The following is a 26,285-nucleotide window of genomic DNA, read 5'->3' as shown; positions in this document are numbered from 1 at the left end:
GATACTTTCATTTCTAGTGTGCCCATGGTCATTCAAGATTCAGAGAGGTACGGTTACTTGCTTGTGGTTACACAGAGTCGAGGGCAGTTCTAAGATCTAGCAAGCAGAACACAAAATATATAAGAATGCACTATCAAGGGGCGCCTGGGTGGCTCAGTTGTTAAGCGTCTGCCTTCGGCTCAGGTCATGATCCCAGGGTCCTGGGATCGAGCCCCGCATCGGGCTCCCTGCTCGGGGGGAAGCCTGCTTCTCCCTCTCCTACTCCCCCTGCTTGTGTTTCCTCTCTCGCTGTGTCTCTCTCTGTCAAATAAATAAATAAAATCTTAAAAAAAAAAAAAAGAATGCACTATCATATTACACCCATAACAGGCCAAGAATAGAAACATGACCACACTTGTCTTTGTCCTAGCTTTTGCCCTCCCTTCTTGTACTTTCAAATATATATATATATGTGCAACACACACACGTACACGCACACATGCATGCACACACACACACACGGGTGCCACATTAACATAAGTAAGAGAGTTACAAACATAGTACTCCTTACAGTCTGGATCTGCTAAAAGGAAAAAGATCATTCTCAAATTTACTAGTATTTAAATCTGGAAAAAGGCAGCTGAATTTAGTGATAAGAAAGTAAAATTTAGAGTCAGCAGATCAGAATCTGAGCTGGTCCTCAGTAACTTCTGAGTTAGATGCTCCCTGCAAACTCCATCTGCTTACACCTCAGTTCCTCATCTGCAGAAAGAGAACAACAGCCTCTCAAAGACTTGGGGAGATAATAAAATGAGAAAATACAGTGATTTTCAAAAGAGTTTTGGGTTTTGTGAAACATGAAATCCTTCTTTAGGATTATTTGGAAGCACAATATGGAAATTAGACCAAGGCAGCTCTACTCCAGAAGAAAAGTGAGATCCTGTACCAACTCACCTGCCCGCCTTACCTCATCCCCACCCCGTGTTACCACATGCATCCATGAGGAGCCCATGGAATCCTGTGCAGAAAATCTGAGAAACTGCACATCACAGCAATATAAAACTATTGCCGCTAACATGAGAGCTGGTAAGAAATCTACACAGGAAATACGTAGAAAAAATGACAACTATTAACCAGAACTTTCTCAACTTACATTTAAGAGTTTGACTACGTGTTACCACTTTTACCTACAAATCCCAGCTAAGTGACCAAGACGTGTGAGTAGAGTGCTTCCCAATACTTTGCTGTCTATTAGGAACCTCTTGCACCAAAATGTCAAGCATAGGAAAAATAATTCTGAATACTTTCGATACCTGAAAAGCTGACTTTCTTAGCTTTTCTTTCGCTCTAGGAAAAGTAGATTCAATACTTTATTTCAAAGTACTTAGGATGGTCACCTAAAAATATACATGTTATACTGTTCTATCAGAAAATAATCAGATGCTTCCCTGGGCACTGACAAGGGCCATGTGGCAACAACAGATCAGCGAGAGACTGTTTCAGTGCTGACATTTAGGATGTGCGATGGAGGCCCATTGGCAGGATCCTTCAGAAGCAAGTGACTCAATAATGTCAACTCTGATTGGACTGGAAAGTAACAGTATCCAGAGGAGAAGGGAATGCAGGAATATGATATTGATATTAATGGCACTGGGTCATATATGCACATATGAAGGCGTGCAGCAGAATCCAGGAGGAGATTTCTAAAGGCTCTCAGAAAGGTCTAACCTCAGATGGTCTCTCACTCTGCTAATGTCTTTATTAGACACTTCACAGAAGGAGTAAATTGGCAGAAAATGCTTCGAACCTTTGGCCTCACCTGTAGCTGGCTGGCTAAGTTTACTACTACTGACTATTGAGTTGATATTGTTACTATTACTACTCCTTTCTTTGGGTGCTTTAAATGTAGAGGATGCAGCTCAACGAGAAGATGCAAAACCACTTTACAAATTGACCATGTTGACAAGCCGTGAGGCACCTCATCTGTGGTTCTCTACGCACTTCCCAACACATTAATTATTGCATCACTTTGGCCAAGAAACAATATTATTAGCTCAATTTGATAAGGGCAGTAGTGTAGGTGTAGATATAACTGTTATTATGAAGATAAAATAGGATTTGTATAATAAAGGCTCGATCCTTTACAAAGCACTTTCAACAGACAGTGTGGGATGATAAAGACACGTCCCAGGGCAGCATCGAGGGAAAGACAGAATTCAGTCATTCTAATTTCCAGGCCATTGCTCAGTCTGTGGCCCGTGCTTTCCTTCTATTTTTCACTGTAAAGTTTAAGTGTCCTGCTTTGATATTTTTCCTTGGAGAGCCAATGTGGCGCCATGGAAGAGAATATGGATCTTAATATCAGCTTTGCCATTGACTAGATATGTTGACCTTGAGCGACTTTCTTCCTCTCTCAGACTCAGTTTCTCCATCTTTAAAATGAGAATAGAAAATATTAACCTGCAAGTCTGGTGTAGATAACAAAGTACTACCATCTAAGTGCGGTGTAGAGACTAAAAATATTGCCTTGTGAGCTTGGTATATTATATGGAATAGAGTCTTGCAGATGACAGGTAATCAGCCAAGATGCCATCCCTCTCTTCCCCCCACCCTGCACCCATCCCCCCCCTCCCCGTCCCCACACACCCTATCTTCTTAGATATGACATTAGACCAAACAGCTCAACTAAGATTTGGGACCCATGTGAAATTTCCACCCATGCTGATGAATAAACTCTCCTCAGATTACCTATTTATCTCCCGCCTCCTGGTCAACAGCTCCCTCAGAGTAGAGGGCATGTGTACAACCTCTGTTTATTAACCTTTCACCTCTGAGCATGCAGTGACTATGGAAGAGAGGGAGAAATTATTTACTGGAGGACTGTCATATACCAGGCACTGTTGTAGCTACTGGGGAAGCAGAACTGAACTAGACAGATCAGGATGTTTTCCCACATATGAGACACTACCCTTAGCCCTACAGGGTTGTTGGAAGGATCCAAGAAAGCAACGGATCTAAAAGACACTGGGTATGGAGGCTATATGATTACATCAGAACGACCATGAGTGTTACGGTTACTTCACATGAGAGCTGTGTTCAGTAACTATTTGCTCACTGGACACATACAAGGTGTTGTGGCTGGAAGTTCTTCAGTAGTAAGTACAGACGATTTGTGATGTTTCAATCCAAACACAAAGAAGTAAAGAACTATAGAATAGAGAAGAGGGAATCTTCTAAAGTTATAAGATTAGGCTAGAAATGAGCCTAGGAAACATAATCTACTATTGAGTCAGTCACATTCGTTACTTTGAATTTCTGATTTCAACTTGGTGTCGAACACGGGTATGGTTTGCCTGTGTCTTCCGGTATTTCTGAAATTCTGCCATGCCTCTCTGATGTTCTGTGACCCCCACGTCCCGGTGTTATCTTCTGGTGTATGGAACAAATGTGAAATCAAGTCATCAAGATTAATACAAGTCCTTACAATCCATCCCCTCAGACTTCTCGTTGCCTAGCCCATCCCCATGCTACCTTTTCATCCTTAGAAACAAGAAATCCAATGTACTTAGAAAATATGCCCAGGCAAATGATTACATTCTCAGGCTTCCTTGAAGCTAGCAATGGTCATGGGACTAAGTCCTGGATAATAATATATATGGGAGGTTTTAAGAAGGCTCCTTCGGAGCGCCTGGGTGGCTCAGTTGTTAAGCGTCTGCCTTCGGCTCAGGTCGTGATCCCAGGACCCTGGGATCAAGCCCCACATCGGGCTCCCTGCTCCGCGGGGAAGCCTGCTTCTCCCTCTCCTACTCCCCCTGCTTGTGTTCCCTCTCTCGCTATGTCTCGCTCTGTCAAATAAATAAATAAAATCTTAAAAAAAAAAAAAAAAAAAGAAGGCTCCTTAAAGGAATAATTTAGATGAGAAGTATGCCCTTCCTAACCTTCTCCACCCTTCCTTACTTCCTGGAACATTGATGAGATGGCTGGAAATCCAGCAGTAATGCTAAATTATGAGGGGATCTTGAGGATGGAAATTCAATGCAGAATGATGGCTTTCTAAGGCCCCTGATTCTCTGATGACTCACTTCTGGAATTCTATTCCACAAGATCTTATTTAAGCCACCATTTTTTTTTTTTTTTAAATGTTGCCAGCAGACAGATCTAATGCTTAGTAATACAGGGTCGCTAAACTGTCTAAGAGAATCCTGGATTTCTTTGGAATCAATTTTGGAAAAATATATGAAAGATGATGCACAGCCTCGCAGATACCACCTAATAAATTCCGAGGGCCTAGCACATAGGCTGTGCTGAAGTGCAGGTGGGACATATATCATTTATTTCCAACAGCAGCAGAGGGAAGTAAGTTTTCTAGCAAAAAGATCAAGATAGTGGGTAGTGAGGGTTAGGAGTGTTGGATCCTTGAGTCCTAAGGATATCTTATTAAATACAAGAGAGTGAGAGATTGAGAAAGAAGGAAAGGAAAAAGGAACAATTCAGCATGTCAGAGTCAACCGAGACGGACATTCTAGTGGGAAGGAAGTGAACAAAACAGATCAATGGAACCGTTATCAAATTTGTTATCATGGCAATAAATATGACTATTATTATGGTCATCTCATTATGATGCCATTGATTGGATGTTTGTGTGGAAGGAGGCAACAGCTCTGGTCCCACCCAGAGCGCCCCCCTGAGGTTAGCTGGCTTCTCTGACTTTGCTCCATCACTGGTCTTGGCCCCTGAGGCATCTTTTTCACTGGCTTACATGCTGCTTGGGAAAGTCGATCCTATTATTGGAGCCAAGGCCTGGTGCCACTCCTTCCGTCCAGTAAGTGGCATGCAAAGCCATGACATCTCCGCTCTGTGATGAAGTTACTCATTACCACTTCGCATTCATCACTGTCAAGTGCTCTACAGTCACTTTCAGAAGCTGTGCCTCTAGCATTTCCAAACTGCAAGCTGGCTAGGACTATTAAGGCCCAGTCTGTAGATCTCTAAATATAAGCCCAAATTTGGTTAAAATGATTTCCATGTGGTCTTTTTTTTTTTTTTTTTCTTGAGTCAAGCTGCAGCTCTCTGATTTCTTTATTTTTTTTTTTTAAGTCAGTGATTTACAAGGTTAGTTAAAAATGGACTGTTTTTACACAGCAGTTTCCTCGAGCCCATACCTGAGTTCTAATGTAGATACTGGCTTCAATGTATCAGTTTTTCATTCATTCATTCACTGCTTAGCAGGAGTTTCCTACTATACTCGAAATCCATTTTTGTGATCCTCAGTGTTGAATACATGATGGATCCTCCAGTCCATAAGCAACTTGGATACCCCACAGTTGAAGGCTTTGAAGACTTTTCTCCCCCTACCTAGGATAGAACAAATATCAAGTATCTGCAGGGTTCCCTATTCCGGAGTTTCTCTACAATTGATTGCACTGTGAGTAGAAAAGGTACTTTTCTCTTCAAGACTCCCTGGAAGACTGTCTTTCAAAGATGGGTAATTTTTATTTGGCTCTTAAATGAAAACTACAACTCTCAGCTTTTCTTCTTGCCCATAAATTTGCATTTTTTCCAGATGGGATATGGTTTCGCCTAGAAAGGTTAAAGAAATTTCTACTTTAAAAGAATTAAACCAATGGCTGTTAGCTCCGAGTTTATAAGTCTCTCTTGGAATTGATGATGACATTTCTTTGCTGCTAATGTAGGTGATTTTCACACTAGTACTTCACTGTGGCTTTGGTGGTTCATAAATCAAGCATACGTGTGTATGCACACACACACACACACGCATGCACACACACATGCTGACTACAGCCTCCTAGGACAGCAGCTTCACATCGTTGTCTTCATCTAGAGATCATAACTACAATGGTGGCCAGGGGAATTATTAAAACACTCTCACCATTTATTAGAGCAGTATAGTGAAAAAGAAAAAAAAAAAAGAGGTTGGCTACCATCCTACCTGTGCAACCAACAGGGACCCACAGCCCATTTCTGCAGTTACTTCCTGGTACAGATACTACATTTAAATGACAGGAGCGAAAGACTCTGATCTACTACACCATCATTCTTTCACTCTTGGATCTGAAGTACATTTTACTTATAGGACACTTTCTGGCTGCTTGTTAACAGGAATTGCAATTTATAACCTTGGAAATCTGTCCAGCATCTTTTGGAATAGTAAAACCATACATCTAAATCATACAAATTCTGGATCACTAAGGAGAAATTGCCAAAATGCCCTCCTGGCCCACTGAATCCAGAGATATGTTCCTGATGGCCCACGGGGGCTTTTCTCACTCCATGTGCCTTAAACAGACACAGAGACTACTTGGCCAACTTTTCTGCTAATGTCTTAGAAAATGTGTCTCTCGGTATACACCTGAGTAAAACTATTAATACCACATAGTAGCAAAGAAGAGGAAGAATCAGCCCTTTCCGGCACCAGCACCAACACTCACAAATACATAAATTACCAGCTCTTGTCAGATCTTCTCTTGTTAAACCTTTCTAGTTCTACCTGCAATATTTAATAATGTTCCAAGTCTGATGGTTTTGAAATCTTTACCCTATATCTAGTGACAGTGATCAAATATCAATATCAATATCAATAATTTTTCCTTTTCTGCCTTCCGACAGAATTTTGCAAATATTTATGTTATGTAGCACTTATTATGTACTAAAAAGAGCTGATTATATATCTGTTATACAAACTGTGAGTTCCTTGAGAGCAAAGATAATGAAGGTCTTATTCATGCTCAGCACATAATAGATACATATTCAGTATTTTGCAAATTGATTAATGAGCCCACATTTGACTCCCAAGTACCTTACACAAATCGCTGGTACATATCAAGTACTCAGTAAGTATACTAATTCCGTATTACATAAATTTACAAAACACTACTGGGGTCTGAGCTTTGTGGTTCTCTCCCGCCCACCCCAAATTAGTCACAAGTTTGTTTTTTTCATCCACTGGTCCTCTCTCTAACATAGTCACCTATTTGCAATATAACTATTGCTACTGGTCATCAAGTTTATGACCACACCCTGTGAGTTCTCTGAAGACAGAACGGAGTCTTTTCCGTATTTTTCATCCTTTCCATACTTTTAGAATATATTTTCTCCATCATATGGCTCAACACATAGAAAGCACACGGCATGCAATAATGGCTCAATATGCTTTGTGGCCACAGTCAACCTGTGACCCACGGAAACTGAACCTATGCTGTTGAATCAGTGGCTAGGATGCTCTTGGCCTCCGCCAACAGGCCGCAGGATTCCATCACCACCCCACTCTTCCCTGAATACCCATTCCTAGTCAGTCCTTCCCTTGGAACTTTTATTTCCTCTCCTCGTATTTATATCAAACTGTCTCTTCTTCGGATACAAAAATCTTTCAAACAGAACTTACCTCGCTTACTCTTACATCAGAGGCCAGTAGCTACCCCATCTTTCTCCCCAAAGAAATGGAGGCTTTCCATGAGGTGCAGTTACATGTATTTTAAGCTACAGAACTCTGCTCTTTGTGCCTAAAGAAATGGACCCTATAATTAAAATATAAAATGTTACTCAAATATTTCAATATAACCTATTTTGTCTGAGTCTCAGGTAAATGAACACTAATGTGCAAGGAAACACACACACACACACATACACGCAGAGTTACTTCATAAAAGCGGCAGCAGAAACTGTGTCCAATCCCAGAAAAAAGAGACGGCACTGTGCAACTTAAATGAAAAGGAAGAAAAAAGGCAAGAGGGGGGAAAAAGTATAATCATCTAAACTTTTAAAGACAGCAATTTAAGCAAATTGCCATAACTGCTTTTAGAAATAAAAGGGGAAGAAAAATGCTCATTTCTTTTGAAGTAAAACTGAGTAGGTCAATGGCTGTGACAATCCTCTCAATAACCACTAACAAAAGACCAGTTTGGGTGGTTAGGGAAGCTGCTCAATAGCAGGTATTCATTGAATCTCGGAATAATTTCACTTACCACAAGCTGTGCGAGAGAACCAAGCACTGTGTAGAATACAGCCTGCTAGGTAACACATCAGCAGCTGAGGTGGAAAATAAAACCTGCAACCAAATATTTCTTGAGCTTTATCACGTGATTATTTACTCAAAAGGCAGGGAGTGGCAAGTGGAGCCCACTTAAAGCACAGGAGCAGGTGAGGAGGTTACAGAGTACAAAGCACCTAGACGGAGTAGGCATGAGTGTAAGGTCGTGACTGACATCAGGGGGACCCACGTTATTCAAGATATGTTACCTTAGATGACAGAGCGGTAGTGGGTTTTTGAACTACGGCTTCTGGGGACCAATTTCGCGTACTGAAGAATTTATTGAGCACCTATGGTATGCGTGACATTCGTAAGCGGCATGGTTGAGTAGGAAGAGGAGAAAACATGCTCCTGGTCTGTAAGGGACCTCTACCAAAACTGATGCCACTAAAGAGACCAACCGTCACCCCAGCTAGAGACAATGGAATAGTTATAAAAATATTGTCCAAACCAGACGGCACTGCAGTAAAATTTACATAAATAATAGTTGAAGGAATGAGAAATGAGGGAGCCCTTCGGAAAAGGTTTCCTGCAGAAGGTGAGAAATGGGGCCAGGGAACACAATGCATAGCAGAACCCTGTTTTCATGTTTCCTTAAATAACTGCACAATTCAACTAGACCAATTATTAAGACCTGTGGATTTTAGGAATGGGGGTTTTATTTTAATGTCACTTAATTTAATTTTAATTAATTAATAAGAGAGCACGTGGGTGGGGGAGGGGCAAAGAGAGAGGGAGAGAGAACTCCAAGCAGACTTTACACTGAGCGTGCTGAGCCTGATGCGGGGCTCCATCTCACGACCGCAAGATCGCGACCTGAGCAGAAATCAACAGTCGGATGCTCAACTGACTGAGCCACCCAGTCGCCGCTCAAAGTTACTTAATTTTAAAAATGGAATAATACGAACTATTCATCAGAGCATAAAGACAGCTTTATAGAATACGAGAAGTCCGTATCAACTGGCCTATTTCTATTACTGTAAATAAAATCTCATCTAATTTTTCCTTTGTGGAAAAGATGGTATGGTCTTAAGAAGAGCGAGAGGTATAACCGCTTTGGAAAACAGTGTGGTAGTTCTTATAAAATTAAATATAAAGTTACTCTATGACTGAAGAGTGTAAGTCCTGGGTGTTTACCTAAGAGAAGGGAAAATCTGTGTCATACAAAGATCTGTGCACAAATGCTCATGGTAGCTTTATTCATAAGAACTGCACACTGGAAATGATCCAAATGTCCATCAATGGATGAATGAATAAACAAATTGTGGTATTTTCCCACAATGAAATCATGCTCAGCAACAAAAGGAACACATTTCTGAGCCAAGCATCAATGTGGGTGCATCTCAAAATACTATTTTTATAATTTTATAAGAAGCCTGACACAAAAAACTACATTCTATATAATTTCATTTATATGAAATTCTAGGAGAGAGAAACTATACCATAGTGACAGAAAGGTGATTGCCAGGGGCAAGGATGGTGTGTGTGGGGTGGGGTGGGGGAGCTGTAAAAGGGGCATGAGGCAACTTCTTGGGGTGACAGAAAAGTTCTCTATCTTAATTGGAGCGGTGATTGGGGGAGATCCACACATTTGTCAAAACTCATCAAACTGTACACATAAAAGTGCATTTATTTATGTAAATTATACCTCAAGTTGATTAAAAATAAAAACTAAAAAAAAAGAGAAAAAAGCAGCAACATTCATACTTCAATACTGAAATACAGACTCTGACTTATATCCTTAACTTCATCCTGCTTTATTTCTTAATTTAGGGGGCTGATCCACTCTACCTTTCAATAGCACTAATGTCACATGTGATGCATGTCAATCTAACTTGAAGCAAACCATCATGCAGGGCCCTGAGAGCTTAAGAGGCCCAGGCTCACGGAAGGAGCTTTCCTCGGGGGGCTCTGCCATCAGGTGCAGAGAAAACACAGAGTGGCCACATTTCTCAGGGCTGCCCAAAGTCAAGGCCAGGGAGGTCCTGAGTCGCAACTGTTGGGTAGAATCCATGTGGACACCTCCCTTTCTTCCTAGTCTCCTTGTATCTCGGTCAACGACATTACCTCCCATTTCACCTCATAAGGCTCGTGAATACCTACAGGCTGTCCTTCCTAGGAGCTGAAAACTCACACGGGCATTCACACGGGATTCCATTCTCTGGTTTCCCCGTATGAAGCTCTGGGCTTCGCCTCAAGAGGGACAGAAGGAAACCGGACACTGAGAAACACAATGTTTTCATCCTCTCTTCCCCCTCTGATGGTCCAGCAAGCCTCTCTCCTCTCCTTCCCACTCTGCCTCACTGACTTTGTGTCTCTCTCTCCTCCATCTGTCCATCTTGTCTGCCTCATATTAGGTTGACAATTATTTTTCTGACTTTCGCTGCATTTCCTGGCTTGTGCCTTTCTTACAAACCTGTGTCTTTTCTGGAGGATAATGCATATGTCATTATTCCTCATGTGGCTTTTTCCCTTCTCTTTATTCGGGTAGCAGAGGAATGGATTCCTCTCAAAGAAGGAAGATGAAAGGGGGAATTAGATTGAGACGAGAGAGCGTGGAATGAGAGAGGAAGGTGTCAATTAAAAAAATGAACCCCACCGCATCCCCCTCTTGACAGGTGGGGTGAGTGGAGCTGACAGCCGTCGCATTAGCTGGCTTTGGTGGAACCCTCATGCCTCGTGGTCCCTGAGCTCAAAAGGAGTGATTCCAGGCCTAGCGGACACACTCACACATTTTTTACTTGGTGTTCCAACGCCTCCCCCGCAGCTATTTCTAATAATGGTAATTATAATGATTTGAGGCTTAAGCAGGGCAATTCCGGCCTGAAGGCAGATTGTAATGAAGTAGTCAGGGTGAAGGGAAGGGAGGGGGCAGCCGTGGAGGGGGCTGGATGGGGGCACTTTCAGGCCTTAAATAGCTTTGTCTAGTCAAGTACAACTGGGGCGGCCTCGTCCGTTGAGCCCGAAGTTGCGTCCCGCAGGACATTCAGAAACCTGGAGGATTGCTTACACCCACAGACAGGCCACGCTGACTCCTGGGCAAACCAACAGCTCTGGTGTGTCACCACTGTCCCTCCCTGTGGCCCGTACCAGCCACTGCTCCCTGGGCTGTGGCTCGAAGCCCACTTGCCGTGCTCTGCCCAGCGCCTCCCATACCCTCACCGTAGATAACACTGTCCTAAGAGCCTTGGCCCGAATCCAATTACTGCTGATATACATCTTCTCTTGACTCCGAATGGCTCTTTCTGCCATTGAAGGATACCCCGGAATGTTGAAAACTTGTCCTGATTGCAGAGTTAACGGTCATGTGGTCCTCGGCTCTGACGGAATGGCCTTAGGGGGAGCCCTGATGGGCCTCCCCAGTCATCACTGCTACCCCACCTCTCCGCTCTGCCCTTATTAAAGTCATTCGTTCTGAAAGCTAAATGAGTATGTTTCCTCTTCAAATGCTCGAAAATAATAGCAGGCAGCCGGGGATCGGATAGAACAATGCTGGCTTAATCACTATTCTCTTTCCTTCTCCCTCTTGCTCTTCAGCTTTGTTCCCACTATCTGCGGTGAGGCCCTTGCACACATCGCTGAGATTCCATACACGCGGACATAAGCACACGCATATAGGCACACGTGGGTCTATTAATATTTACAACAAATTTCCAAAGTGCAAAAACATACGCATCCTATACATACGTAATAACATACAGAATTTAATCTCACTGTATCTAGATTATGCATATCTGTGCAGGTTTATTTATTTCTATTTTTTTTATTTTTTTAAAGATTTTATTTATTTGACAGAGAGAGACACAGCAAGAGAGGGAACACAAGCAGGGGGGAGTGGGAGAGGGAGAAGCAGGCCTCCCGCGGGAGCCTGATGTGGGGCTCGATCCCAGGACCCTGGGATCATGACCTGAGCTGAAGGCAGACGTTTAACGACTGAGCCACCCAGGCGCCCCCCTGTGCAGGTTTATTTTTGGCCTCTCCAAGCAATCAATAAATTCTACGCTGCCAAGTGTTGAATGAGTACTTCTATCTAAATACTTCATTTTACAAAAGGAATATTTATCTTTTCAAATGATCGAGGCGTTGCAAAGATGGAATATATTTGTATTGTGATTGGAACAGAGATGAGCTAAAGCTATGGTGTATGTTTACAGCTTATGCAATATAATGTAAATAACTGCATAATACATACAATGAAACAAATTAAGCATTTAAATTAAATTTTAACTGAAAATGAATACTTTTGTAATAGCATTAATGAATTACAGAAGCTTTTAGAATCTCTGTTTCACTTTTCACCTAGTATCTATAGCTCTTGCTATCCAACTCGGAAAATAATGTCATGACATTATTTCTTTATTCCACGTTTCCTTACTTTAGAGATATTCCTAAAGTAACTGACTTCATTGGCAAAAAGGCAGCCCCATGAATATTCCCACTCCAGGTCACAGTACCATCGTATAGAATTTCATCTTTCCATCCTTCGCCCTTTACAAGCTGTCTAAGCACCTAAGTAAATACTGCCACAAGAGAAAAAATGTTCAATGTGTCAAACTTTGTTACTCTTGGTAATGGTATATTATTAATTTTATCACACGATAATTCATTAGTACAGGTCATTGAACACCATGTTATCCGCAGGGCCTAGTACTGTGAGTGACATACAACAGGCATTCAAAAAGTGTTGGTTAAGTCAACCCCTTATATGATAGCCATATCATATAATGGGGAAAAGACACTCAACCCCTAAACTTCAAGAATCAGTACGTGGTGGATCGTGGCAAACACATCATCTGATGGTGATGACTTGTAAAACAAAATCACATTGAAAGAGAAATTCAAATCATGAAATTAATTATTCAGACAAGAAGTAATAGGATGTATTTAAGTAATTTAGCATTGCAGTTTTCATATTTTCTGTATTTTAAACATGCAAATGAGTTGTCCCCTGACGTTGACTTTGGTCCATGATATACAAGAAGTGCCTCCCTCAAACCATTACTGGTAATCGGGACCTATAATACTACACTTCTTACAACAAAATTCCAGGAGAAAATGAGAAAGGAGATAACTTCAAAATATAGAGTACTGGCATCTGATGTTATTAGTGCTGTACATAAAGTGCATGCCCACTGAAATGGCATACAACTGAACGTCCATTAAAATTACGATCTGCAAATGCACAGTGAAAAATACAAGCACACATCATAACGAATCCACAATGACACAAACACAGCAGTACACAGTATGTGAGGACTTGCACGTGCACGATAAAGCCCAATAATCCATCAGCAAATGAGTCAACTAAAGAAAAAATCTAAGGAGAGTATTTCTGTGGTCACAGCAAGAAACAAACACAAAAAAAGGGTCTATTTTTTACAGTGCATTTTAATTGTGTAAAAGTTATTTTCCTTTAATTGATAATCAGGTTTCGTTAAGATTTTAAAATATTTCAAGAAAGTTAAAATCTCACTTATAATTAATTCAAGTATAAAGCTGTTTAACAGTTTTTCTTTTCTAATTTATTGAAAAACTTAATTGGATAGAGGGAAAAAAAAACTCATCTCAATGTTTCTTCAGTCCCAAATTAAGGTTCCCTTTATGTTTAAGCAGTATCCTTCTGTCAATTTGAAGACGACCTTACTTATGTACAAGCAGGTTACTCTTTATAAACAGATGGTAGCACATATTCCAGTATTCTTTTTCTGCACCAACAATGCATCTTTTGGAATTTCACAATCAGAAAAGATCTTTGAACCCGACTTTGAAATGATTCTAGTTCTGGGATTTTCTTAGATGACACGAAGACCTGCCTCACCACAACAGAAATATCCTCCTGTGTAAGAATAAAGGCGGCACTGGGAACAAGCTAGACTCTTGAAAGTTGCCCTGCTGGGTACCCAAAGATGCACATGACCCAGGGTTCCATTGTCCAGCAAGCAGGAGACACCACTGGATAATGGTGGTACTGTATCTCTGTGGGATACAAGAGTGAATGAGACACATGGCCTCGCATCAGGGAGTTCTTAGTCCACCTGGTGAGTCGCAAACACCCTGAGATCAATGGGATCACCCAACAAGTATGTAGAATGAAGTCCTTCTGTAGTCCATCTGAGGTTGGAACTCTAGAGAAATAGCAGTATCTACGGGTCTGAGGGAGAAAGAGAAGCCCATTAAAGGGGAACAAAATCATTCAGAATCATAAAAGCCAAGGGAGTACAGCTTCTGAGAAGAGGTCATGAAGAAAAGTGCTAAACACAGCCAAGGCAGAAGTCCAATAAGATGAGGACTGAAAATTACACACTACATTCAAGCAGCTGTGGGGCTTTAGTGCCATTTTCTAGAACAGTCTAAGGATGGAGGCAAAGGGAAACTGAAGCAGGCTGAGAAAGATTAGAGGGAGAATTCTATCAGCAAGCATTTGAATGATATGAGGAAGGCAAAGACTATGTAGCTACAGAAAGACGGAGCCACAGGAAGGTTCCTATAACTTAGAAAGGACTTAAGAATGCCCATGAAGACACAGAAGACAAACAGAGCCAAGGATAAAGCCAAGGACCAGAAGAGAGAAGAGACTAGCATAAGGGGCACAGGTAGACGAATCACCTTCATATAAGAAGGGGAGTATCTCACAGGAAGGAGAAGGGAAAGGTAGAACATGGATACATTTGGAGACAACGTGGGGGGAAGATTGTGGGATTTCGAGATTAAAGCGTTCCATTTCCTTCATGAAACAGAAAGCAATGTCATGTGCCAGGAAGTTAAGAACGGCCCATGTTTTAACAGTCACTAGGGCAACTCGCTTCTCTGTATCTCATGGAAGCATTCACTGGCAGAGCTGAGAGCCCCGGCGAAGTTGGGGGACAGGTATTTGGGGTGGCACTAATCTCCTATCTGTGTGATGAGGTACCTGCAGTAGGCTCAACCATTCCTCTAGCCATCCCGCGCCACAGAACCAGGCCCATGTGTTAGGATGGGAAGGAAGGACTCAGAAAGAAATGGATGGCCCGGTGCTGATTTCCAGCCCCCTCTTTTATTTTTGCTCCAATGACCTGTGGTGAACATCTCCTGTTTGGCTCCTTCACTAGGCTCACAAAGCCAGCGGGGTAATAACAGAAAAAGAAGACAAGGCTGGCTCCCACCTGCACCGGGAAGGCTGGTGCTCTGCGCCTCTCTCTGTGGGTTGACCAGGCCCTCTCCCCAACATCATCCCTGTCCGTCCGGTTGCCCCGTGTGGAGGGAAGGGCCTGGTAGTTGACGCCCTATGAGGGCCTGAGCGCTGACCCTTCCCGCACCTTTGGCCCTCCCGTCCCACTGGCGAGGCTGGAAGGTCAGGAAGGTTTGTGGCAGCAGGGACCCAGGCGCCATCCACAGACCTGCAGAGCGCACGCAGGCCGCCAAGCCGTGCTCACTCCTGTGGCAGACTTCATAAGGCTCCGCTCTTTGACTGGCGTTGAGTTTATGTGAAAGTAATTAACAGTAATTAATCCTTAATTACAGTAATTAGCCAAGTCGCAGTAAATTAAACCACATCTGGAGCAGATGAGGGCTTCCGAATGGGAGGCAAAGAGAGGCGACAATCGGGGAGATGCTGAATTCATCTGACAGCATCTGATTAAGCCTACCTGTTGCTGGCGGCCTCATTTGCATGTTGTTTTTGTTTGCATTTCCCAGTAACCCTTTCAAAGGCTTTCATGGTGTGGACCTCTTGGTCCCTGCTTAACTACCAGTTAGGCAGCCCCGCTGCCATGAGGCCTGGGAGCCCCTTCCCATCCAGCAGGGCGGTCGGGTTTGCCGGGGCTTTATTTATATGTTTCCCCCCTCCCTCCAAACAAACAAAAATATAAATAGCAGGGACCTCATCAAGTGACAGGCTGAAATCAGAGGGGAAGCCAAGTGAGATTTTTTTTTTTTTTTGGCTGATGAAAAGGGAAGATGATATGAGCCATTAACCTGTCTGATGGGGGAAGGAAAGCAAAGAGTAGGAAGAAGGCAAAAGACACTTGCAAAAATAGGTCAAGTGGGTCATTGCTGGTAAGACGTTTCTAGAGCCTACAGAGAGGGAGTCAGCCTCCAGAAGACCTAGTGCCCATATATCAGAGTCACAGACATATGTGTATGCACACACATACACACGCACACACCACATTAGCAAAAACCCACCAGTCTTGCACGTTTCTGACCTCATTCTCATGAACGCCACCCAACCATGCATTACGTTTTTGTACATTTAAGCAAAAGAGTAAACTCAAAATCCTACCATTCAGAGACAGGTGTTGACAAATAGGAAAAGGAGAGAAAATATGACAAAATACTGACATAAATGGTTGCTCCAGTTGCTTCTTTAACACCAAGGGGGCGGAGCCAGTTGAGTTCATTTGACTTTGTGACTCCAGACTTGACCAAGCATAGGCAAAGCAGTACATTTGCTGCATAATGAATCTTGGAGCCTGAACTGCCAGGTAGTTCAGATCCCAGTTCAGCTGCGGTAGGTAAAGTGAGGAGAACAACAAGGGCCAGAGATGTCTTTCTTCAGTAAAACATTTCATGGGGAGATGGGGTTGAACCTTTTCCAAGAGGCAGGTGAGGGCTGAGGGGAAAGGTGAGAGGAGAGAATCACCTCCTTCCTCTAAATAGTACACCTAACTAGGTCGTAAGACCCAGGTCTTCCCTCATCGATGCCATCAACTCTGGGACTAAACACTCAGGGTTATGTTCATGGAGAAGAGCAAAACAAACTGACGAGAAATGGGTTCACAGACTCCATGCTCTAGTCAGCTGATCGACCCACCATCCTCACCCTCCTGCAAACCCGGCTCGGCCTCTGCTACCCTCACAGTCTCTTACATGTGGCTTTAGGTGTCCTGAAGCCCTCCGGGATGTATCCCCACAGTACTAAAGAGCTGTTACTTACCAGATGTGCAACATGAGGCAAGTCAGAAACGAAGTCTGTTTCTAAATGTGCCAAGTGAAGGGTATGGATGGTACCAACATCATCATGTTACGGACAGGATTAAATGAGGCGATGGACGTGAAGTGCTGGCCACAGATCTTGGTGCACAGGGAAAATCTGGTGATGGTTACTTCTTTTATTTATTTATTTATTTATTTATTTATTTATTTATTTAGAGAGTGTGCGCAAGAGGGGGGCGGGGAGGAGGGATACAGGGAGAGGAAAAGGGAGAAGAGAATCCGAAGCAGGCTCCACGCTCAGTGCGGAGCCCAACGTGGGGCTCGATCTCACGACACGGAGATCATGACCTGAGCTAAAATCAAGTCAGATGCTTAACCAACTGAGTCACCCAGGCATCCCGCTTCTTTTATTCTTATTACCATCTGCCCTTTGCTTTTTACACTTATGTGAGAAGCAGCACAGACTCTTGAGCCAGACTGCCTGCCTACATTAACTAAATATGCAACTTATGAGCTGTGTGCCCTTAGGCAAGTTAGTTAACTTCTCTGGACCTTAGGTTCCCTAACTGTAAAAGAGGGATAATATTTATACCTGCTTCATTTGCTTCTTTAAGACAAATTGCCTAAAAAGCACTGAGAATTGCCCTAAGCAAATAGTAACTGCTATATAAATGCTACCTATTATTAGTATTATTATTATTTATATATACACACATATATAAAGATGTGTATGTACACCTATAACACACACATACACATATATGCAATCCCTTGAAATCCCTACATCCATATTAAAAGCATTTGCATGAACTCATGAGTCCCTAAGCAGGCCCAACCTATTGCTATCCTCACAGATGAAGACCCAAATATAAGTACATGGATAGACGTCTTCAGTAGGACCTTGACCATTTCATTGTGACTGAATCTATCAATAGGACATCATTTAGGGAAAATTCACTTTGAATCAACAAAGGTACTCTAATTATTTGAAGCAGACTGCCCAAAATGTATTTCCTACTTACTGTAAGAATTCAATCACATATTTTAGTTTTGTTCTTTTAAACCTCTAAGGTCAGTTAACCCCATATTCCTGAATGCTGCCTCGAAAACTCTGCCTTAAGAAGGCATGCTCCCCCCTTTATTCAGATGTCCTATCAAACGTACTACAAAGAGAAGCAGCCATTGCAAGCTGAGAAGAGAAGAGTATGAACGCCTAACACGGGGCTGAGGAGCCTACCAGCAGTAACCCTACAATTATCTTGTGGTTTCCTAGAAGTTATAAAGAGCTGACCCATTTGGCATATCAAATTCCTCCTGATGGGTTTTGCAATTCTCACCCATGCAGAGACATGGCTCTGTGAAGAAAAATAACAGGACATCTAAGCTGAAATATGTTGCAGTGGGTGGAGAGAATATCGGGAAAGAGATGCATCCTGCAGTTAAAAATTACTCAGTGACTCTGAACTGGTGTAAAGTTAAAAACCAGAGGCCCTGAGCAAAAAACATGCATTTTTGAGAAAACAAACAAATCTGTAGCAGAGAGGGTCCCTCTTTCTGTTGAGTGGAGTACGTTTAGTTAACATTAATACCCGTATTTTCTGCATTTCCCCCAATTTCATTATTCAGGCCATGTCTAAATCCAGGATAGGTTATAATTCTGAATAATGGGCTATCTGCTGCCTATGGGGAAATGTTATAATGATAATAAATAATTTCTGAAAATTACAAATTCCTTCTATGCTTTTGGCTTCATTTTGGAAAACAAATAAATTATTGGTTTGCCCAAGAAATGGAAACACGGCATGTGGGCTCCTTGCTTGCATCTCCAAGAACCACAGCCTGAAACGGTTCACCCATCTTAATGAGAGTCACACCCATCCTCCCCAGAATGCGTAAGAATGAGCCATTTCCACTTTTCGTTCGTTGGTTTCTCTCCTCATATCCTCCCAGAGGATGGAAGGAGGGCACAGATGCTGACAAATCCCACTAGGAAACATCAACGAGGTAAGAGCCTCCCTCTCCAATGAGGGACAGACCACTTTTCCCACTTGCCCCTTATAGAGCTGTATTAACCACTAACTTGGAAGTTGGAGCAAAATCCTCTGGGGCTCAAACGAAAAGAAGACTATATACCTGCAACCAAATTCTAGCTACTGACAAAGGCAAAAAGCCCTCACGGCATGAGTGGCAGAGGCCCCCTCCTCACATGCCAAAGGAAAGTGGCCACGACTCATCTCTGGTACACAGGACGGGACTGCTGGCTTTTGCTCCAAACCAACTCAAGACCTCACCACCACAGGACTGTGTGTGTAACAATCAATCTCTAAATCTCAGTAACAAAAATCAATAGCCACCGTTGTGAGGGGATGCGGCAGGCCAGGAGACCCACCCAAGAACTCCCACCCTCTGCTCAGAAGCACTAAATGGTCATGTGCCCTGTTTGCTTTTAAAAATATGTGAGTTCTTGGGGCGCCGGGGTAGCTCAGTCAGTTAAGCATCTGCCTTTGGCTCAGGTATGTTCCCAGGGTCCTGGGATCAAGCCCCACATCAGGCTCCCTGCTCAGCAGGAGCCTGCTTCTCCCTCTCTGCTCTCCCTCCCTCCCCGCCTCTCTCTCAAATAAATAAATAAATAAATAAATAAATAAATAAATAAATAAATAAATAAAATCTTTTAAAGTAAAAAAAAAAAGTATGTTAGTTCTTGAAACGTGCACTTTATTAAAATGCCCGATGTCTGAATTGTATTGCTTTGAATTATAACCAAATGTAGTTTTATTAACATGACACAGGGAGTAGCAAATAAAACTGCACACGCCTAGTCCCTGACTTCTAGAATCTTCCAATTGAAACCAACAGAAATTGCAGATTTTCTGAGATTGTAAGACAGACGTTAAGTCCACACGTTAAATCCATAAATTAAATAAGTTAACTACTGAATTTTATTACATATTCGTCATGTGCATGCCAAGGGGAGAGTGCAGTCTCTCACTCAGGAGCTGCTAAAGGGTCAGAATATTTATCCCTAGGGGTCTGTAACTTAATAAAGCCTAAGCTTGGTGTTAGGCTTTAGCAAAACCGTAACACCATATTGCATTGCTTGAGCACCTGACCAAAATGAAGGGATCAAAAAGAGTCGCCAGAGGGAACCCAGAAAACTAAGGGGAAGGCTTTCCCCTGCATTACAGAAGCACAAGAGAGGCTCTTGGAGGAAGCCAAAGCCAGGATGGAAGAGGATCCCCAACTCTGCGCCCATCCGAAGGGAAGTCAATGAGGTCACTGCTCCCAAGACGGGTCTCAGTTCCCTCCCCAGCCCAAAATTCAGCTGCCAGCCCAGCACAAATACCACTATAAAGACATGAACTAAGGACCACCATGAAGAATTATTTCACCATGGGAGACACAAGGGCTGCTTTTCCCAGCAAAGCATTATTTTGTCATTACGGGTTTTAGGAAGTACTTCTCTTCCTAAAAGACTTTCTAAAGACCAGTTTTATACTCCACAGACCTCTCATTTTATACCCAATAGACTTCAAACACAGTGCTAATTCAATGATGAAGTAAGTAGCCATGCTCACAATTTTATATAATTCCTGGATGTGACTTCAACATACATCTATTCATATATCCCGATGTGACTAGGGTTGGGTTTTGTTGGGTTTTTTGGTTTGTTTTTGTTTTTTTGGTTAATTCATTGGTTCCAGCCATATTCATGGCGGAACGCCACCTGGTTAATTAAACTGATCCTATGGCGATCTACCTTAATCACTGTTTGCCTGGCTAAAATAACTGGGCTGGCAGGGTCACTGTCCAGTTATTCAGGGGATGTACAAGTAGATTCAGGAATCATGGTTCCCATTTTCTCTACACTAAGCCCATGGCAAAACAAAAGACCTCAGCTTCTGCTAACTGTAATCATCATATTCAAATCAGAGAGATCCATTCCCTGGAGGAGACATCTATGGGTTGACCAAAATGTTGGTATGCAAAAACAGAGATCGCAAGTAAACACTGTGCATAAACTCCAATCATTCCGTAGCAGTCTCAAATGACTTTTCATCTTTAATAAACAGGTTTAACTTTTAAGGCTGAAAGGGCCATATAAGAACCCATGCAGTATAACACTTTTCCAGCAAGATGGCGTCCAATCACCCACGGCAGTCAAAACTTTTCAACTGAACACAAGAGTAGGAAATTCCAGATATGCTTAGGTGGTTACATTTCATTTACAAATCCTAGGGTGGTCAAAGGCTCCCTGGTGCCAAGCACTCTAGATGTCTTGAGCAAGTCACTTTCATTCTCTATCTTGCCTTTCTTACCAAAAGATGATGGATAGCAACTTCACAGTCAGGATTTACTTGTGTAGGCAAAGTGCTCTGAAGATAGGAATCCAATATTACAGGACCATTATTTTTGCCCCAAAATGAGTTCACTATATGTTGGGCATCAGATGTTTCTGATTTGTACCTCAGTCTGAGAGCGGGAGACAGGCAATGGTTTAAGGATTGCTGGGAGCAAGCTAGAACTTTGAGATGTGTTTAGAGGGAGTCAGCCAGTCTGGCAAACCACCAGTGGCTATAAAGTCACCTGTGGGAAAGCAGAAAGGTGCTACAGAAGTTGAGGCCATGCGAGCAAAGGCCCGTTAGGGGAAGCACGCAGATCACAAGACAGTAAAGAGAACTGATGTTGTCTATGAGGCCCTGGGTACCCCCAGAGATTTCCCTCGGGTACAACTCCCTCCCGGTGTTTCTGGCTAAGCGTGTGAACACAGAGGCAGACCGAGCCAGCCTCTGTGTGAGGGACAAATAAACATTCTGAAGACTCAAGACTCTGAAGTCAACTGAGCCTCAATGCAACCCAAACCTTTGGGGGTTTATGCGTTATTAGTCTGTATCACGGCTTCCAATCATTTGTCCCTTTAGAACAAGAACTCTCAAAGACCTGACAAAGAGGAACGGACACTTGTGGTTCCCCATTTTGCTTCCTCACTCTCTGCAAGCCTCCACTGGGAAAAGGAGATGCCATGCTTAGGAGGCTGAAACACCAGAAGGGATTTTCTAATGAAAAGCGCAACCCAGAGATCCCTCCCTCACTAGAGTACCAGAGCATTTGTCTTTCAAACTAAGGAGCGCTGCAGGCATCCCCTACAGATACAGTGGAGGGATCCCAGTCAACGTCTGCAGAATGCAGGCACGATGCCCAGCAAGCGATGTCAACAGCACCAGTGATAAACAGAACCCCTGCCTCTTACACCTAGAGAGGCAAGAGAGACACACGTCAGAGTAGCACGCAGGAAAGGTAGAGCCGTTCAGACCGGGGCAGACCAGTCCCCATCCCTGGATGAGGCCCTTGGGCTCCTGTCCCTTCACTTTGCTGCTAAGCAATGGCGCCAAGAATATCTTTTCAAGCTATTGCCAGGCCAAGGGCATCTGGGAGAAGAACAAACAAACAAGATGCTAGATGGGAAACACATCATTGCTGCTGTCTAGGGGAAGTCATTCGCATTTGCTGTGTGTGTGTTTGCCCGTGTGTGCGTGCGCGTGCACTCACGAGACAGAAATACAAGGGACTGGATGCTCAGCAAAATGCCTAAATTTTTGGAGTTGATTTATGTCCTTGCGATCTGCACCAAAGAGTGAAGCTTCTGATGGAGCTTTCAATGGGACCCCTGCTACGAGGATACATAACCCGGTAACGTCTGACGATCTCATTTCCGGTTGGAATAAGCTCCTTCCAGGGCCTGGGAAGGCTGAATCAAAACCCACTAAAATGCTTGGAGCTTCTGAGGTTAGTTCAAATTTTAGGCGAAAGTATATCTTGTTTCCAGTAAACACACGTGTGCAGGTGGACAGACCAACGGGCTCACACAGACCCCCAACCCGTACGCCGACTGACACCATTTGGGGACAGAAGCTGAGCTCGGTAAACACTCCCCACACTTCAGCTCCTTCCAGGCTGTGGGTGCTGGCCCTTCTTCTCATCTGCATGGTTCAAATTAATTATACACTTTAATTTCATGAATTATTAATTTGATTCTGACTCGGCAGCTTATGATTATCCAGCGCTACAGACTATACAATTCCAGCTTCATTAAAACATCACCAGCTGCCTGAGAGACAGACATTAAATAGGGGAGAGCAATAATAAAATTAAGCTTCCGGCGCATAGCAACAGAGTCTTCTTCCTTAGCTGCAGGCAGGGCTCGCCTCTGCTGCCTGGCTGGCCTGAGCAGGAAGGAAAAAGTCCTTTCAGAGAAATCCACGCCCTTCTCTAGAATGTGCTTCTTGGCCTTCCACCATGCACGCAACCTCAGACGGTCAGATGGAACGATGGGAAGGAGGGGGGTATTCATCTGTTGATCTCTCCCTCCAGCCCCTTCCTTTTGCCCGCCACCCACACAGGTCCCACATAAACTCTTCGATCGCTGCCAATGCTCCGAGCTCAGCCGGGCTGGTCACCCCCCAGCGCCTGCCCGCCTAGCAGGCAGAGCCGGACAGAAGCCTCAAAGGAGTCAGCCAAAGATACTGCTTTGCCCTGAGTCTCTCTTCCCTCTCTTTGGCTCTTTGTATAGTCTATAGTCTGTAGGATGACTGGAAAGGGATGGGGTTTTAGTTGCAACCGTATTATGCCCAATCCAGCCAGTCACTGCACCATTCACAGACCGCATGTGCGTAATGCCTAATCTAGGGGCCTGGCGCACATCAAGGACTCAGTTGGTGCAAATTCCTGATCCATGTTCATACAATGAGGGAAATGAGGTCAGACTCTCTCAATTTCCCAGCAATGCTGATTTCTTTACCTTCATGTGCGAGATGGACTGTTCTTCCAAACCTTATGATGCCAAGCCCAGGTTGATAACTTTTTCCCAGAAATTCCGTGCTTCCTTTTAACAGGGAGCATTAGAAAATCACATGCATATCACTCAACAAGGTCACTGCCATAGGTTTTAGCTGTAACCTCCCGGAAAAACCCTACGCGGTTACTCCTCAAAGAGAAGTCCTGGGTTGACAGTCATACCCTTCTTCAAAGAATGCAGGAAACCCCTGGCTGCTAAGACAATGCCCCACCTCAGCCAGCATTCTGGAAGTAAGTAGGGGAAGAAGGGGAGAAAGAGAAAGAGGGAGAGATCCAAGCCCCCTTTTTTTCCTTCTACCTCATTTCTACAAAAAGCCCAGTTAAGAATGCAGAATCCTCTGTGGATTAATATACTCCTTCAAATAAATAAAACCACAGCACTTCCCCCAGCAACTTTGTGGCAAAACAATTTGTACAAGGAAAAGGTTGGAATTTAGACATTCCATTTAGCTGCTTCAGGAACCTAAGGACCTCAAACCTTGTGGGATTTGAAATCAATGGAATTAATTAAGGGAGATGCCCAACACTCTCCACTAAGTAATCAGCAGGTACAGTAGACCTGAAAGTCTATAAAGAAAAATGGAACAGGATGACATTGAAGGAGGCAGTAAGGATTAAAAAATGAGCATCCAAGTGGGAAAGGCACACGCCCATTGATCACGGCATACGAGATTAAGGCTTCAGTGAGCGGCAAGAAGATCCTATAGCAGAAATGGTTACAGAGCATGAGCATAAGCCCTGCAGATATGTATGATCAGTGACAGCATCACCACACAGGGGACCACCTGCCAGGGAGCCTAGAGCTGAGGGTCAGTCCCGGGGTAAAATGGAAAACTGGGCTTAAGACATTAGTACTTTATAGGATAGTATACCACCTGATACCATATCGTATCATATTGTCTATTTCCTTCACTATCATGGAAGCTCCACGAGGACAAGGGTTTTGTCTGTTCCATTCATATTGTATCCCTAGTGCCTAGAATATAGCCTGTCACAGGGCACCTGGGTGGCTCGGTCAGTTAAGCGTCTGCCTTCGGCTCAGGTCACAATCCTGGAGTCCCCAGATCGAGCCCCACATCGGGCTCCCTGCTCAGCGGGGAGCCTGCTTCTCCCTCTGCCGTCCACCCCGCTCATGCTCTCTCTCCCAAATAAATAAAATCTTAAAAAAAATATATAGCCTGTCACAAAAATATGCTCCATAAAGTCTCATTAAATGAACGGATGTATGAACAAATAAATAAAACATTCTAAGTGAACATATGCACCCTGGCTAATCCCTGGGTGGGGCTCCCCATGCCCCTACGGCAGCCAGGTAGAGAAGGGAGAACCACAGGTGAGCTACTAATGAGAAATTAAACACAGCTGACCCGTGAGCAACACAGGTTTGAACTGCACAGGTCCGCTTACACACAGGTTTTTTTACATTTTTTTCCCTCTTTATGATTTTCTGAATAATGCTTCAATTCATTTAATGGTAAGAATACAGCGTACAATGCATACAACATACAAAGTATGTGCTCATCGACTACTGATGTTATCAGTAATGTTTCGGGTCGGTAGGCTATTAGGTTTTGGGCGAGTCGAAAGTTCTACGTGCATTTTCAACTGTGCAGGGGGCTAGTGCCCCTAATCCCTATGTAGCTCAAGGGTCAACTGCAAAACGCTCCGCCTTCATACCTGGGGAACATTCGCAAACCTTTAGTAAATTGCTCTTTCATGCCAATGACAGCAAATGGAAAAGTGAGGGAATCCAGATAAATGTGTTGGAAGGTATTCCACAACGGGAAACAACCGTGCTCTCCTAGCAGAGCGCCGTAGCTCAAAGAATTCAATTGTTTTAGCTTTTAAGTCATTAGGCTTCTACCTCCATTCTCTCCCAATCCTGTACAAAGCAAAAAAAAAAAAAAAACCACCACCACCAAACGCTGCCACCCAATTTTACAGATGGAGTCACAGACTTGGAACAGTGCCCTAAAGAGAATTCTGGCCACACTGAGAATGAGGGAGAAAGTCTTAAAGACCTTCTCGCTCCCCAGTTCATAGCTATCCCAGTCAAAGGCCTGCTCCAGGGCCCGAGGGGGAGAAGAACAGTGAGTCCAATATTCCCCGGTGCCCAACTGACCTTTCTACCACAAAGCACGACCAGAAAAAGCCTGCTGCATGACAATGCCAAGAGGCAAATTCCAGAAATAGGTATAGACAGTCTGCCATGCACCTGAGAACGCTTGCAGACTCCTGGGATTGGAAGAAGCCTTTCCAGACACCCACAGCTGCCCTAGTTCTCTTGGCCATCTCCTCACTGGTCCAGGGAAGTAGAAGATGATGGCTTCCTAAGATAGCCTGACCTTCTTTTGGAAGAAGAGACCCCCTCCCCCTGCCCAGGAGGATTCCCCTAAAATTCATCTTTTGTTACAACACAGGTACGACCTCTGTTGAATATCCCTCAGAAAGGATGTCAGAGAAGCCCTAAGCCCACCGCGGCTCCCCTGGAGGG

General features: G+C 43.5%; 1 protein-coding gene across 5 annotated transcripts in view; it reads right to left on the bottom strand.

Annotated features, from left to right (window-relative positions):
* The window catches only part of PBX1 (PBX homeobox 1), a 284,693-nt gene that overhangs the window by 106,071 nt on the left and 152,337 nt on the right, over positions 1-26,285 (bottom strand). The window contains exon 1 of one of the 5 annotated variants that reach the window (XM_035010057.1): positions 15,652-17,130. The exons of the other annotated variants lie outside the window; for them this stretch is intronic. Coding sequence (XP_034865948.1) covers positions 15,652-15,676 — 25 coding nt within the window. The 5' untranslated portion in view covers positions 15,677-17,130. Of the gene's footprint in view, positions 1-15,651; positions 17,131-26,285 lie in introns of those variants that run through there. 5 annotated transcript variants of the gene reach the window in all.

This window comes from Mirounga leonina, unplaced genomic scaffold (assembly GCF_011800145.1).
Source record: "Mirounga leonina isolate KUSES-001 unplaced genomic scaffold, KU_Mleo_1.0 Mir_154, whole genome shotgun sequence".
In the NCBI taxonomy this organism is placed as follows: Eukaryota; Metazoa; Chordata; class Mammalia; order Carnivora; family Phocidae; genus Mirounga; species Mirounga leonina.
This window is presented reverse-complemented; position numbering and strand designations above follow the sequence as displayed.